Consider the following 16,248-nt stretch of genomic DNA (forward strand, 5'->3'; position numbering starts at 1 on the left):
AAGGTTTTTTTTGCCCTGATTCACCGAGTAGCAATCGCTATCTTTTTATGGAGAAGTGGAATGTGAACTTTTAAAATAAAGTGTTTTGTTTTTTACATTTGGTGTCAAAAAATCAGGAATTTTATTCTGAGGAGGGGCATGCTATTTTTATTCATGTGCTGTAAGCACATGAATATATATTTAATTTAAAAAAATATATATTTTTTTTTTTACACAGCAGCCAGCAGGGGGCGCCGGAGCCGAGCCGCTCATTAGATATTCATATATTCACTGCACCCGATCGTTACGATCGGGTGTAGTGAATATACGCGGTCCCCTGCTGGCACCCCCATGGGGCAGCCTGTGTTGCCTGGCACCCGGGGAGCCCACCTCCCCCCCACAAACGTTCAGGGGCAGGCAGAGAGACTTCCATCTCTCTGCCTGCCACCGTCCTCAGGCTGCCTGCGGCGTTTGCCGCAGGAGCTCATATTCGCCGGTCAGGGGCAGCGAGCCCCTGACTCATTGAATACCGGAGCCGGCGAGGCTCCGGAACGTGGCGAATGTGCAGCGAATGCTAAACAGGATTCGCTGCACCTCGCCGGTATTCACATTGAATACCGCCCTAAGCCGTAGGTTTTAGTTTGACCTACGATGGTGAATGTTGTGTTGGGATCGTTGGATTTGTAGACTTATTACAAATTAAAAAAATGTGTAGATATAGGGAAGGTATTTATCAACGCATGGATAGAGATAAATTGTGAGCGATAAAGTACCAACGGATCAGCCCCAAACTGCCATCTCTCCCAAACACGGCATGTACCATGACAGTTGGAAGCCGATGGCTGGATGCTTACCAATCTTTATCACACTCACGTTTATCTCTTTTTAAGGCTTCATACATCCTCCCCGCAGTCTGTAAAGTGTAATACAGAAGCTGATTGGCTGGTACCTTATCGCTGACAATTTTATCTATCTCCGAGCTTTGATAAATACCTATTATTTTATGTGAAGCTACAGGTAGAGGCAGTCATAGGTGCCGATTTATGATTTTGCTGGTGGGTGCTCAAGCCAAAAATATAGAGGAGTGGCTTCATGGGGTAGGGGCGTGGCCACAAAATAATACCAATTTATATTATGGAGCACAGTTGTCTCCAATATTCAAATTACGGCAACAGAGTTCCACATACATAAATGCCCCCACAGTGCAGGTACATAAATGCCCCCACAGTGCAGGTACATAAATGCCCCCACAGTGCAGGTACATAAATGCCCCCACAGTGCAGGTACATAAATGCCCCCACAGTGCAGGTACATACAATAGATGCTCCCACAGTGCAGGTACATACAATAGATGCTCCCACAGTGCAGGTACATACAATAGATGCTCCCACAGTGCAGGTACATAAATGCCCCCACAGTGCAGGTACATACAATAGATGCTCCCACAGTGCAGGTACATAAATGCCCCCACAGTGCAGGTACATACAATAGATGCTCCCACAGTGCAGGTACATAAATGCCCCCACAGTGCAGGTACATACAGTAAATGCCCCCACAGTGCAGGTACATAAATGCCCCCACAGTGCAGGTACATAAATGCCACCACAGTGCAGGTACATAAAGGCCCCCCCAGTGCAGGTACATAAATGCCCCCACAGTGCAGGTACATAAATGCCCCTCACAGTGCAGGTACATAAATGCCCCTCACAGTGCAGGTACATAAATGCACCCACAGTGCAGGTGCATAAATGCCCCCACAGTGCAGGTACATAAATGCCCCCACAGTGCAGATACATAAATGCCCCCACAGTGCAGGTACATAAATGCCACCACAGTGCAGGTACATAAATTCCCCCACAGTGCAGGTACATAAATGCCCCCACAGTGCAGGTACATAAATGCCCCCACAGTGCAGGTACATAAATGCCCCCACAGTGCACGTACTCCGCGGACAGAATACACTCTTACCGATATACTGTTTCCCAGATGGCGCGTCTGGCAATGTGGGTGCTGCAGCCGCAAATTAGCAAGTTAATATGGTGGCCCAGAAGCGGGACTCGGCCCCGTGGGTGTCTTTTAATTTCCGTGGGTGCTCGGGCCCTTGAGCACCCACAGAATCGGCACCTATGGAGGCAGTAATCTTACTGAGTCCCATAAAGCCTAGATCGCTCAGTAGGATCGTTCAGAAACACAGCTATGCACAGCCATGTGTCAGGGTCAATGTTCTCCGGTGACACCACCGGCTCTCCGATCTCACTATATACCTTATCTCGCTCTTGGCAAGTCTTACGTCACGATGCTTGATGAAGAGATACCATAGAAACTTTTAGCCATGCTAAGGGGTTTAGTATAATTTTCCTTAAAATGGAAGATGTCTATCTTTTGCCTGTTTCAACCTAGTGCATGTCGAACTTTTAGAGTCTAGCTATTGATAGTACACCTAGATACTCAACCTATCATCTTGATACCCTTAGTGTCTATCTCGCCCCCTCCACAGCCTATCTCTAACCTTCTACCTCCCTCCTGTTCTCACAGCACTCTTCTTGTATTTCAACTACAGCTCTCTTACTCATCTACAATCTATACCTGCATCTATTCTCATTCACTTCCTTATATCTCAGCTGTATTGTGTACTAAGAATTGTGCTTTAATTGTGTTATGACTAGTTCTGTGTACCCTGTACTGTTCTTTTGTGTTCTATATGTACAGTACTGGCTGGTGCAATCACCATGTGGCGCCGCTGATTGGCTGCCTGGGTGCTGCACAGCTCAGTAATGATATGTTCCCCATGTCTGTGTCCCTCATTAGAGTACATCTAGTATATATATCAGTACTGTTACTGGCTACCTAGCTGGCTGTGCAATCACCATGTGGCGCCGCTGATTGGCTGCCTGGGTGCTGCACAGATCAGTAATTATATGTTCCCCATGTCTGTGTCCCTCATTAGAGTACATCTAGTTTATATATATCAGTACTGTTACTGGCTGTGCAATCACCATGTGGCGCCGCTGAATGGCTGCCTGGGTACTGCACAGCTCGGTAAATATGTTCCCCATATCCGTGTCCCTTATTAGAATGCGTCTTGTGCATATCTGTATGTGTGATGTACATCTGTACTGCCATTGTTGCCTGTTCCTTGTACTGATAACCCTTTGTATTGCAGTATGTGCATTGTTATTTTTAATGTCTGTAAAGCGCCTTGAGTCCTGTTGGAGAAAGTGCTCTACATAAATAAAACTTACTTACTTACAGCATAACCCTAATCTTCCATCACCCTTTCTCTATTCATAATTCTCCCAGGCATACTTACGTTTAAGATGCCGGCAGTTGGGATTGGCATTTTGAGCATTGTCCGGATCCCGGTGCCGGTCTTTTGACCAGCATTAAATAGCTCTTGGCCATCCGATTAGAAGTTTGCTAACATATCTAGCAGAGTACTGTGATTTCAAAATGATAACCACATTCTGCTCCGAAATTGATGCCTAACACAGGGCTCCACTTAGTGTCATAGTTTGTTTTTTTCACAATTGTTTTTGTTCTGACAAGGGTTTGAAATTTGTTATATCTTTAGTCATTTTACAGATTCCTAATAGTGGATTCCTTGAACAAGTGCAGACCCCCCTCCCCTAAGATGCACAGACATCCCATGAAGGCTCCTAACACCACACTTGACTCTCCTAAAACTAGTGATGCCAAATTCATAGAACTCTTAAGACTGATTGACTGGCCTGAGCCACCGTCCCCTGTGACACAGTATAATCTATCTACCAGCCCCAGACACTGTGATTACCATCTGCTGAATGCACGGGACACTTACAGGACTGGGGAGAACCTGGAAGTGCTCATCACAGCTCGGGATCACCGTGGTCAGCCAAAGGGATATGGTGGAGACTACTTCAGGGCCAAGCTGCACTCCCCAGCACTGAAGGCTGGTGTGACCGGACACGTAATGGACTATGGTAATGGCAGATACCTGGCCACGTTCCTCCTCCCATGGCCGGGGAGAGTGGAGGTACAAATCCGTCTCATTCACTCCAGTGAGGCCGTGGCTGTTTTAAAGAAGAAGAGAGAGAGCCATCCAGAGAAGGTATAGATACAAAGTAGCCCTAGTTAATCTTATATATTCGCTTACCAAATTATATTGTACTTATGTTTTGTGTATTTTTTCAGAACATTGATAAACACAGCCAAAATCATGGAATTTTTTCAATCTGGAAACCTGAAATATATATCTTAGCATGTGATTTTCAGATAGGGTGTAGGGGCCACTGGCTGGGGTAGATGTGGAAGGGTGTGAGGAAGAGACCTGAAACAACTTTCTAGAAGCTGAGGCCTATTCTTTAAAGGTGATGTGTCCATCCTCTTCTATCTTAGCTATCTCCTCCAACTCCTCAGCCAGCTCCTCCTTAGTCAGTTGCTACTCCTCAGCCAGCTCTTCCTCAGATGTTTCCTCCTCCTCATCCACTTCTCCTCAGTCTGCTCCTCCTCATTATCATCCAGCTTATCCTCTGCCGCCTCCTCTTCCAGCTCCTATTTTGTCTGCTCCCCCTCCTCAGCTGGCTCCTCATGGCCCTCCTATGTAGAGCATGTGTATTTAATATTATTATTAATAATAATAACAATAATAATAGGCCGCTCTCCGCCAGATACGGAAATCTGGTGCGCTGATGGAAAGGGGGAGAACGGCTGCATCCGTAGGTATTAAAAGTAGATAAATGTGTATGTAATAATGATGGAAGTATAGATAGGGTACATTCCACCTGTGTGTAATGATATTTTGTGTAGGGGATAAGAATACCCTCAATTCCCTTCCCACCTCACGCATCCCCAGTAATGCATGTATGTTTCTTCTTTTCAGATCTTTTTCAATGGATATTTCCAATTTAATGGCAGCAGTGAGGTGACGGAGTGTAACCTGGACCTGCCGGGAAAGGAAGTGTGCACATACAGGGACCCCGTGTCTGGTGACACGTGGCAGTGTGTGCGACCACGGAAGCTGCCGTGTGACTCCAGGGTCTATCACTCCACGGGCGGATTCCGCAAAGTGACTAATAAATTTGAGAACTCTCTGCTGAGTGGGTGAGTGGGCAGACAGTGCAGCTGGCATTGGGAAAAGGTTTGGCCCAGTGGCGGCTCCTGAGATGGGGCTGCAGCACAATACAAGATTCAAAATAGGGAACCCACACCAACTGCCATTGCAAACTCAGTGGGTGTGGCTCCCATATTTGAAATTTGAACGGTGGTGCAGCCACCCGACCCCCCCCCTCCCACCACCACGACCACCACTGGTTTGGCTCAATGCCAAAAAGGGGTGTGATATAATTCAAATGACTGTATAAATATGATTGTGTTTATCCTGGAAGCATTGAATTTATTTCTATGTATGATAGTAGTAATCATATATCGAAATGCAGCAATAATGTAATTAAATGAGGTATGTTTTTCTTAGAAATACAGACAAAAACATGTGATCTGTTCCGAACCTGCTTGAAGATAATATGGGAACCTATATCCAGGGTATAGTACAAGTGTACGAACCTGGGTGTTTTTTCCCAGTTTCTACATGATCTTCAGTATGTTCTGTCTGGCTTCATTCAGCCTGCACATAGGCTGCATTCACTGTGTGTGAACTTTGGTCAGCTCTTCTTAATGACACACCTGTGAGACTTCTCTAGCCCAGGTTCTGACAGATGTAACCCCTTAGCTCCCTGCTAGCAGTAGTTCAGCATTTCTCCATTTGAACTCTCACTGAATTACAACTTTGCAACTTTAATTATGCTCTGCATCAGCACTTTGGTATCTGGATCTGAAAGCCAGCATTCCCTGTGCATGTTAGGAGGTAGGCCAGGGTTACCGACTTTTTCTGTCTCCTCTCCGGGAGAAGCCCGGAGAGGAGACTTCCAGCTGCAGTTCGGAGGGCGGAGCTTGAGCGTTACATCATCGTGGTGGGGGCGGGGCTAAAATGACGCGATTGTGGACATTTTAGCTCCGCCCCCTCCTCTGAGACCACCCGACCCCCGGATTGCCGCATTTAAATCCAAACTGGCATGGGGGAAGACGCCGAAATCGGGGGGTGGGGGGTTGGGGGGGATTGGCGGTGTGGGGGTCCCCCGGAATCCGGGAGGGTTGCCCACCTTTCCGGGGGGCCGGGAGGAGGACCCGATTTTCTACAAGGCCTTTCTTCTAGGCCCTTTCCACTTCTAAGCCTACCTGGAGTACTGACATCACAGGATCTGATCACCTGACCATGAACTCTCCAATGCTGTGTCAGCCTGACTCTCTCTGTATCACCTGTCTCCAGTCAGCCATCAGCTGGGTATAAATACAGAGACCTCGGACTTCAAGGCCGTCAGTTCCTTAAGTCACACAGCTCAGTGTGAGCTTGGTATCTGAGCTTCCAGTGTGGATTTACTGACTTCCCTGGTTCATCATTACCTGCCTCCTGTGCCAGTTACCTGCCTCCTGTGCCAATTACCTGCTTCCGTTACCTGTTACCTGCATCCGCACTTGAGCATCATCGGTAACCAGCACCTGTGTGTTCCATGCTTCCGGCCACCTGTGCACCACCTGGTTCCAGCACCAGTGCACCTCCAGTATTCCGGGTCAACCAGTACAGCCTCCAGTCATATCCTGTATCCAGCCAGTCCAGTTGTTTCCAGTATCCAATCCGGTGCAGTCCTATCAATATCTTGTCTCATTCATAGAACACTAATAACTCATACTATTTAGTCATTCAACTATACGTTCATCATCCTGCTTCCAATACCAACTCCCTGGTGATCCAATGGTCAGGATACGGCTCTCTGCTGAAGCCCGGGTTCGATTCCCGGTCAGGGATTGATCTCTGCCTCTTTGCCTGTTTCCCCTCTCTTGCACAGACTTCACACACACACTCCGGGTTCACAAACTCATAACCATGACAACACCGTTATGCACACTAGGCGATATAGTAAAAGATATCCCTCAGAAGGGCCCTTCTGAGGGATATCTTTCACTATATCGCCTAGTATGTACACTGAATATCGGTACCCCCCCTCCCTTGCCCTGCGTATTCAGACAAGGGAGTGCTCATTAGTGATGGCCATGCTTCAGGTGCAGCATGGCTGTCTTTCCACCCGCCAGCAACGACAAGTGTCTAGGTCCCAGCCCGACCAATATCGTCATATCGCCTAGTGTGTAGGGCCCTTTAAATAAATTTATGCAGAAAAACCTGATTAAAGATAAAAAATATTTGATTGCCAATTCACTTTTAAACAAAACAAATCCTTAAACAGTGATCTAATTTCAGTTGTGATTTGTATAAATATTTACGTATCGGCAGCCTCATGATTAGGACAGAATTATCTTGATATGTTTGTTCTACTTATGTTATGTGCATTGGGATCTCTGTCAGCACTTGGGATTTATTCATTATTGTATTTGACTGATTTGTATTTTCCGATGGCGTATGGATTTGTATTTAATCCAATGCAAATTTCAACTACAATTCGTATTTTTAAATACAAATTCATATTTTTAAATACGAATTCGTATGGTACACAGTGTTAAAGAAAAATAAATAAATAATTTTTAAAAAGGGCATGCCCCCCCATCCCCACGGCCGTAACCAGCCCCAGGCTCACAGAGCCGGTCCTGGTTTTAATAAATCAGGGAAAAAACGAGTAGGGTTCCACTGATTTTTTTTTTTAAAACCAGCACCAGGCCCAAGGGCCGGTCCTGGTTCCCAAAATACAGGGGACAAAATGACTAGGGGTCCCCCGTATTTTAAGAACCAGCACCGGGTTCTACCGGGGGGGAGACTTTTTATAGAAGTCTCCCTGGCCAAAGCATTAACCCCCTGACGGGTCAGCTGACCACCTGACAGGTCAATGAAGCCCCCCCCCCCCCCCCCCAGAATTTACCTGCCCATGCTGAAGCCTGGGGCTGTCCCCAATGCCACTGTGCAGTTGGCATCGGGCTGATAAAAGTGTCAAAAATAGAATAAAACTATTGTATATTGCTGTGGAACTATGAGTTCCAGCAAGCCTCCCCCGCATGCAGGGACTTGGTGAACCACAAGTCCCAGCATGCGAGGCAATAAAGGGCCCGCTGGAACTTGTAGTTCCACAGCAATACAAATAGTTAAATAAACACACTGACACACCAGAAAAATAAAACTTTATTCCATACATAGCCCACTCATACAGCTACTTACCTATGTTGAGCCCGTAGGTAGGTCGCTGTCCATCCGTCCGTCCTGATGAAAATCCTTTGGGTACCTGTGGAAGGAAATTGTACTCATCAGATCTTCCGGCATAGACCAAGTCCTCTTCATTCCAAAGTAGGCATCCAGGGGACTTGGCAAAACAAAAAACCCAATCCACCGAACTGACAGGAGGAGACGCAGGATGTGTGTTTACATCCTGTGGCTCCTCCTACCAAATGCCGCTATTGGGGGGACCCCATGCCAGTTGTTAATTTTTATTTTTTTACACGGAAGCCTGCACGGATCTGACTGATCCGTGCAGGCTTCTGGCAAATACGCCTGGAAAATTAAGTGTCAACATACTTGCAGCTCCTCAGACCGCTGTATATGTTTTTTTTTTTTTTTTGTCACAGCTGCGGATGCTACATGGACTAAAGAGGATGTAATCTACACCGGAAAGATAGTTAGTATCATTTTTTTAAAGGTTCCCTATGGATTATGTACTAGAGAAGAGGACAGGCCTACAGGGGACACTAGGTGAGTATGTATGGATGTGGTGTGTAATAAAGTTTTACTTGTGTGTTATTTGGGTATTGGTTCTGAAGAGGGACTACATGGGGTCCCAGTGGGGCCATTAATGCCCCTCTGTACCACTCCAAATAATCGGAATGTCATCCATATATTGTAGTTAAAGAATAATGTTTTTTTTTTTAATAATCACCATACACATTTGTTTTCCCAGCCCTAATTTGCAAAGCAGGGTACGAAGAAAGAGCCCATGGCGGTCCCATCGATTTTTTTTGATCTCTGATTGTGTGTTTTAGTCGGCTGTCAGTAAATTACATGGGACCCATTTCTACCTGCGCTCTGAGCAATGCTATAAAAAGCTTCACAGACACAATTCTAACACAGTATAAGAGACCTAATGTTCCTTTATCCTCACAGCTAATAAAACCCAATCATGAAACATTTCAGAAAAAAAGAATTCTTACTAACCTACATTAAAGAATGAGTTGGGGCATCAATGTTGGTGTTAAAATCAGTTTATGTCTAATTATGCTGATGACATGGTTTCAATCAATCTAATTAATGACTGTCCTCCCTCAGTTCTGTCACTGACAAGATTATCCGAGGCAACGTTTCTCCAATCAAAGTTATCTCAAATAAAAACTCATTGGGTAAGTTACCTGCAGGACAATAGACTTATATAGTCCAGTATAGCAGTGTCCAGATTTTCCTTTCATGGTCCGCATAAAATTATTTTTAGGTGAGACTCTATAACCCAAATGTTGATGTTCTTTGTTCATCCTTTTTAATGGCATTGAACTCTTAATGAATGTCTCTCTTTCAGACTCTAATGTAAGACCCACCTTCAATCTCTCGGCCTGCAGACTGGGCAAGGAACCTACTCGGCCTTCTGGATTTTATTATGGAGACAAGTGGAGATCCCTTACATGTGTGATGCGGCAGTTTCCTCACCCATCTGATGCTCTTGCCTGTCTCAGAGGGAAGGACGTCCACATGATTGGGGACTCAACTCTGCGCCAGTGGTTTGAGTATTTAGAGGCCTTCATACCCAGTAAGTTGTTTATTTTTGTATAATTCCCCATGTATAGACAGGGCCAGATTGGGTGAGGTAGATCAACACCAAAAAATCAATATGCACAATGTCAACAGTGACAAAAGTTCAACACAACAAGAAAAAAGTCAACACAGAAAAGGTTTACACATGAAAATGTCAACATGAGTATTCCATATTTTTTTGGTGCCAACGTCAATAACATGAATCCCCAATTGGACTCGCAGGGTTTGCTTCAATCGCCAGGCTGTGGGCCATGTGCATCGCTCCATTACTCCCAATCGGAGTCCACATGGATGGACCATGTTGACCTTTTGAGTGTGTCAACATTTTGACCATGTTGATCATAAGCATCATGACTATATGCATGTTGACGTATTAAGGGGCAAATTTACAAACAAAAATTAGTGAAAAAAAAACGTATTTTCATACGAAATTTCGTATTCGTATTGATGGGACATTCGTATTTGTATTTACAAATACGAATGATTACACCATCGATACAATACGACAGAAATCAACATTCAAAAGAATGGTGGTTCCTGATTTACTAAGCGGCCATATTGCAAATTCGGCCGGTAATTGGTGTGAAAAGACCGCGAATGGCCGACCAAATACGGCAGGGAAATACACTTTATTTTCCTGTCGTATTTGGCTTTAGCCTGCACGAATCAATCAGATCCGTGCAGGCTTCAGTGGTAAAAAAAATGGTAAAATAAATAAATAAAAATAAAAAAACAGCGTGGGGTCCCCCCCACAGCCGTAATCAGCACCAGGTTGAAAGAGCCGGGCCGGTAATAAAAAATCAGGAAACCCGGCAAATAGGGGTTCCCTGATTTTATTTTATTTTTTAAACCAGCCCCAGGCTCCAGGTCTGGGGCTGGTTCCCAAAATACGGGGGACAAAATGAGTTGGGGGTCACCCGTATTTTAAGAACCAGCCCCAGGCCAAACCAGCCAGCAGGGTAATCTCACAGGCCTGGCTTCCAATATAGAAAAACAGCGGCCATCTTGGGTGAGGCACCAGCTAGAAACTCTGCACTGACCACCCGATGCCCTGCTTGGACCCCCAAACAACTTGAATAATAAAGTGGGCAATTCCTGAACAGCACCCACATAACAGTGAGTAACAACCTACCAATACCCACTGCTCAGAGTTTTTCTTTTTAGTGAGCCCTCAGAAGTTACCTATCTGGTCCCAGCAGCTTGAAAAGCCCTGGAAACTACACTAGTGGACACTTTTTGCTTTATCAGTAAAAGCTCCACTACACTTAAGGTTGGAGCTCCCCCTTCTGTCTTAAGAATATATGACAGGCATAATTTGTACATGTGCTGCAGCTCCTCAAGCTAAATTTGATGCTTTCAGTCCTTGATATATAAACTTCCTCCTGGAAGTGATCTTTCCTTTTTAAAAGATTTCCTCCTACCTCCGCCCTGACAGGAGTGATGCTCTAGTGCCCACTAGTACTTGAGCCCCCCCCCCCCCCCAACTGAAGCGATTAACCATTGATGCCTTCTCAATTCTAAAATTTTTCTTTTTGGAAAAGTGACTCTAGTCATGCCTTCTAAGCGCTCGAAATACACTAACCCAATTCCTCAGATCTCATTCTTCAAATCACCTACACAACAGTCCAAAAGCATGGAGGCTAATTCACGAAAGCAGTCCAATGACCGACAGGTTACAGCATCTCCATCTGCCTCTAAACCTCCATCCTCCCCGTCACTCGCCGTAGGGGAGATTCAAGATTCTGATGCCCTGACAGTTGGCACAATGAAGACGCTGATGTCTCAATTTAAATCAGACATAGTCGATGAATTCCGTTCCGCTCTTAAACATGTCAACAGAATATAGACGAGGTAGACGAACATACCAATCACTTGGAAACAAAAATGGAAGAGGTAGTAGGGTCACATAATAACCTAATTGACTCGCATGACATACTAGAAGCTGAAGTAATTAAACTGAGAGACAAAGTCACAGATCTAAAAGACAGGTCACGCAGATGCAACATAAAACTCCGAGGGGTCCCGGAGAATATATCAAACAGCAGCTTACACGACTTTACCATAGCGCTATTTCGGAAACTTCTCCCACAAGCTTCCTTGGCAGACCTCCTCATCGATAGAATCCACAGACTTCCCAAAGCAAAGGCGGCTCCGGCACAGACCCCCCGGGACGTCCTCATGAAAATGCACTACTACCATATAAAGGAAGCAATTTTGATAGCTGCCAGACCCTCCCCGGAGTCTACGGAAATTCTGAAATATCTACAACTCTTTGGTGACCTCTCCCCTGCTACACTCGGCAAATGGCGTTCTTTTTCCCAGATTACATCTGCTTTGAGAAAGGCCAATATTCCCTATCGTTGGGGGTTTCCAACCAAACTCCTGATTGTCCGTGAAGGTTCCACTACCGTAATTAACACTGTTGAAGAAGGATCCAAACTCCTTGTGTCTTGGAATATTGCACACCTTCCCGAGACCTTCCTCCCCACACGCCGACTCCAGCAGGACTGGTCGACAATGGGGTAACTTGAATGTATCAGTATAAGTGTATTCTTGGTGTGTTGCTTTCTGTAAGACGCAAATCCATTTCTCTCAACCTTCATGCTAAAAGTTGATGTATTGAAACTTTACTAAGACAACATTTCATTTATTAACTCTCTCAGTCTTCGGATATTGTCCTTGGTAATAAGTTTCTCATAACACCTGGACATTGCCCATCGTTATAGGTTCAGTGCTATGTTTATATTTTGTACTTTTTATTTGTCCATGAGGGTTTCACCACTATAGCTACCACGGTGGAAGAGAGACCCAAACTCCTTATATCCTGGAACATTGCTTTTTCTCGCGAGAGCTTTCTTCCCACGCGCCAACTAACAGGACTGGTCGTAAGTGGGGTAATTTGCTCAACTTATTGCAAGTGTTTAATAAGTGTATTACTCTCTATATAATGTAGTTATAATTTTATATTGTTGTCACTGTTACTGTTTTGTAACCTCAAGAATGCACTGTCTCGTTAACTAACTCTCTAAACCCTCAGACTTTGTCCTTAGCAATAAGGATCCCATATCTCCGGACACTATCCACTACTATTTGTGTGGTGCTATGTTTATATCTGATAGTCAGGCTCGGTTGTGTCTGCCGGCCTGCCTTCCCTGCGGATCATATACTGGTTTTCTCCATCCCTCACTCTTTAGTGTGATCCGGGGGGTGCTGGGCTTAGCGGATGGGACGGGCCAGATTGTTTTCCTATCTAGCTCTGTTGTCGGGGCAGGGGGCGGATGAATGGCCTCTACCCCCCTCCCCCTGTAAGTTCCTACAGACGTCTCCTTTTTTATGACATCTAGTGGTAGTCTCAAGAGAGACTAGTTAAGTTACTGTTTTGTCTTTTACTACCCTTTCCTTTCCATGTCCGAATCCTCATCTTTTACTTTCTTTTATTTTTCTTTTTTCCTTCTCTTCCTCCCTTCCCACACCCACAGTAGGAAATTTGCACTCTCATCCTTCGGTACCTCTTACTATCTGGTACTCTCTTTACTTTCCGAGATAATCTCACTAAGCCTAGTTGCTGATAAAAACAAAAGTTGTACATGTAGATTTAGGCATTTCCCCCTACCTTTAGACCATGGTTAACATTTTTTCAATTAACGCCAAAGGGTTAAACTCCCCATATAAGAGAAGGCTGCCCTTAGTACTCCTAATTTAATTTACTCCACACAGTAGCACATATATTTTCACATTACACCACATGTAGTGCCCCTGATTCATATTACACCACAGAGTAGTGCCCCTATTCACGTTATGACACATTATGACACACAGTAGTGCCCCTTATTCATGTTATGCTACACAGTAGTACTCCTTATCATGTATGCCACACTGTAATATTGTTTATAAACAAAGCTCAGAGAAGTAGTGCCATGTACACACAATGCCCACATTAGTAGTACCTCATGATGCTTTGACATCACATACGCCATGCCAAAAAAGGAAGCCGCTGGGACAGTCTTTTCTGTTGGAATCACGGTGCTTGGCTGTGGTGGAACTAGTTCCCCCTACCATAACTGGTGGTGGAACTGTTTCATCCCAATGCCCCCACTTTTTGGTCTACTGTATGAAAGGGTCTAAACCCAAATTTCTCCCAATGAGTCTACATTAAGCCATTAATGACAGCTTAAAAAATGCATCAGTATCTTGGCTACAAACTCAGCATCTGCAGATCCCAGAGATGAAACCTACAAGTCTCTAGAGGCATGGCCATCTGTAGTCAATAGGAGCCATTCCATGGGTAAAGGACCAGCAATCAACCCCAATTTCTTAGGTCCAGTTCAATTACCTACAATACTGAGTTTGTAAAGCACCTTTTGATGGACTAGCTCTATAATGTTTGGTTAACAATAAACATTTTCTTTTTTCTTTTTAGGTCTCAATAGGATAGACTTGCATTCTAATTACAAGTCAGGACCTCTGCTTGCAGTGGATGCCAATGCTAGTCTGGCTATGAGATGGAGGGCACATGGAATTCCCTTGAGGACCTCCAAGACTATGATTTCTGAGCTACACTATGAGGCAGCCCACTTGGCTGGACTAGGTGGGGGACCTCAAACCATTATTGTGATGACCTTATGGGCACACTTCACTTCATTCCCTGTGAGATTCTATTTAGAAAGATTGGAGAAGATCCGCCGGGCAATTGCTTTTTTACTTTTCCGTAGCCCTCAGACCACTGTGATAATAAAATCAGCCAACACGGGTTACACGTCACTTCATAGCAGTGAATGGTTGGCTCTTCAGCTGGATACATTAATGAGGGCAACCTTCAAGGGAATGGCTGTCACTATCCTGGATGCCTGGGACATGACCTCCTGCCACTATCTCCGTGACAACATCCACCCAGGGCCCCCAGTCATTAGGAATGAGGTGGACCTTATGCTGTCTAATATATGTCCACAATGAAGAACAAAGTGTTGCACCCTGCATTTTGGTATGTTGATCACAGCATAACAACCAGATAGGACATATAATAAACTTAAGGGAGGCATCTTATCAACATGTTAACTTTAAAGATGGCTGAAGGTCTCTGTTTAGGTTTTATTACTACAAATGAAATATATAACATATATTTAAAATATATATAAACTAGAGATCATGCAACTGTATTGACACACAGAAATGTGATGCTTTATTTGGCTGTTCTTGTAATAAATAAAATGTTTAATATAAAAGATGGGAAGAGAAGTAAAAAACAGTAGTAGTGTTAGAGTTAACCCTTGGAGCTCCAAGAAAAATCCACCGGACAAACTGATACAGGGTAATGCTGGGTGTTTAACCCCTTCACGACATTTGACGTATATATACGTCATGGTCGGGAAGTACTTCCCGACCGTTGACGTATATATACGTCATGACTTCTAACTGTCACTGCGTCTAGAGACGCAGTGACAGTTAGGTGATGTCTGCTGTCCCTGACAGCAGACATCCCCCCTCGTCGCCCAGGGGGGGCAGGGGTGCCCCCCCCGGTCGGCGATCGCTGTGATTGGCTGTTCAAATCTGAACAGTCAATCACAGCGTTTCCTGTGTTACCGGCGGCTAAGCCGCTCGGTAACACAGAAAACGGTGGTGATCGGTGCAGCACCGATCACCACCGAGCGGCAGCACCCCCCTCCCACCCGCCGGGCACTCACCCGGCAGCAGCAGCAGCTCCAGCGGCTCAACCGCTACGTCCGGAGCGCACGCTGCGCTCCCCTCCTCCCCCCTCCCCCCCGCAGCAGCAGCAGCAGCAGCATCATGCTGCTGCTGGAAAAGTTAAAAATAAATTAAAATTAAAAAATGTGCAAATGTGTGTATATATATATATATATATATACACACACATATATATATATATATATATATATATGTGTGTGTATATATATGTATATATATGTATATATATATATATATACACACATATATATATATATATATATATATATATATATATATGTGTGTGTGTGTGTGTGTGTGTGTGTGCGTATACCGCACCGATCACCAACGATCGCCAGCCCCCCCCCCCCTCCCACCCGGCAGCCCCCCTCCCTCCCACCCACCCGGCTGCCGCAGCGCCAGCACCCCTCCCACCCCCCCGCCAGCCGCAGCGCCAGCCCCCCTCCCAAAGCTGGTGACCAAAATGGGGTCACTTGTGGGGGGGTTCCACTGTATTGGTGCTTCGGGGGTCTTGCTAATGCGACATAGCACCCGCCATTCATTCCACCACCAAAAATCACTCCTTCCCTTCTGAGTCCTGCCATGCACCCAACTGGTATTTTTTGGTCACATGTGAGGCATTGCCGTACCCGGGAGAAATTGGGGCACAGATTTTGGGGTGCTTTGTCTCCTTCATTCCTTGTGAAAATTAAAAATTTTGAGCCAGAACTGCATTTTTGTGTAAAAAATTACATTTTTTTACACAAAAATGCAGATCTGGCTCAAAATTTTTCATTTTCACAAGGAATGAAGGAGAC

The 16,248-nt window shown here is 45.1% G+C and overlaps 1 protein-coding gene across 1 annotated transcript; it reads left to right on the forward strand.

Moving 5' to 3' along the window:
- Positions 1–3,585: 3,585 nt before the first annotated feature.
- On the forward strand, positions 3,586–14,701 carry LOC146072841 (NXPE family member 3-like). Its single transcript, XM_083180027.1, has 5 exons — positions 3,586–4,066; positions 4,838–5,058; positions 9,272–9,346; positions 9,529–9,743; positions 14,169–14,701. The coding sequence occupies exons 1-5, from the start codon at positions 3,611–3,613 to the stop codon at positions 14,699–14,701; spliced, it is 1,500 nt and encodes a 499-aa protein (XP_083036153.1). The 5' UTR covers positions 3,586–3,610.
- Positions 14,702–16,248: the final 1,547 nt, after the last annotated feature.

Source organism: Crinia signifera, chromosome 4 (assembly GCF_055691185.1).
Source record: "Crinia signifera chromosome 4, ASM5569118v1, whole genome shotgun sequence".
NCBI lineage: Eukaryota > Metazoa > Chordata > Amphibia > Anura > Myobatrachidae > Crinia > Crinia signifera.

Coding starts and splice junctions, on each gene's coding strand:
- LOC146072841 (XM_083180027.1), top strand. CDS start 3,611: ATGCACAGACATCCCATGAAGGCTCCTAACACCACACTTGACTCTCCT. Junction 5,059..9,271: donor GAGAACTCTCTGCTGAGTGG/GTGAGTGGGCAG, acceptor GTCCTCCCTCAG/TTCTGTCACTGACAAGATTA. Junction 9,347..9,528: donor AATAAAAACTCATTGGGTAA/GTTACCTGCAGG, acceptor CTCTAATGTAAG/ACCCACCTTCAATCTCTCGG.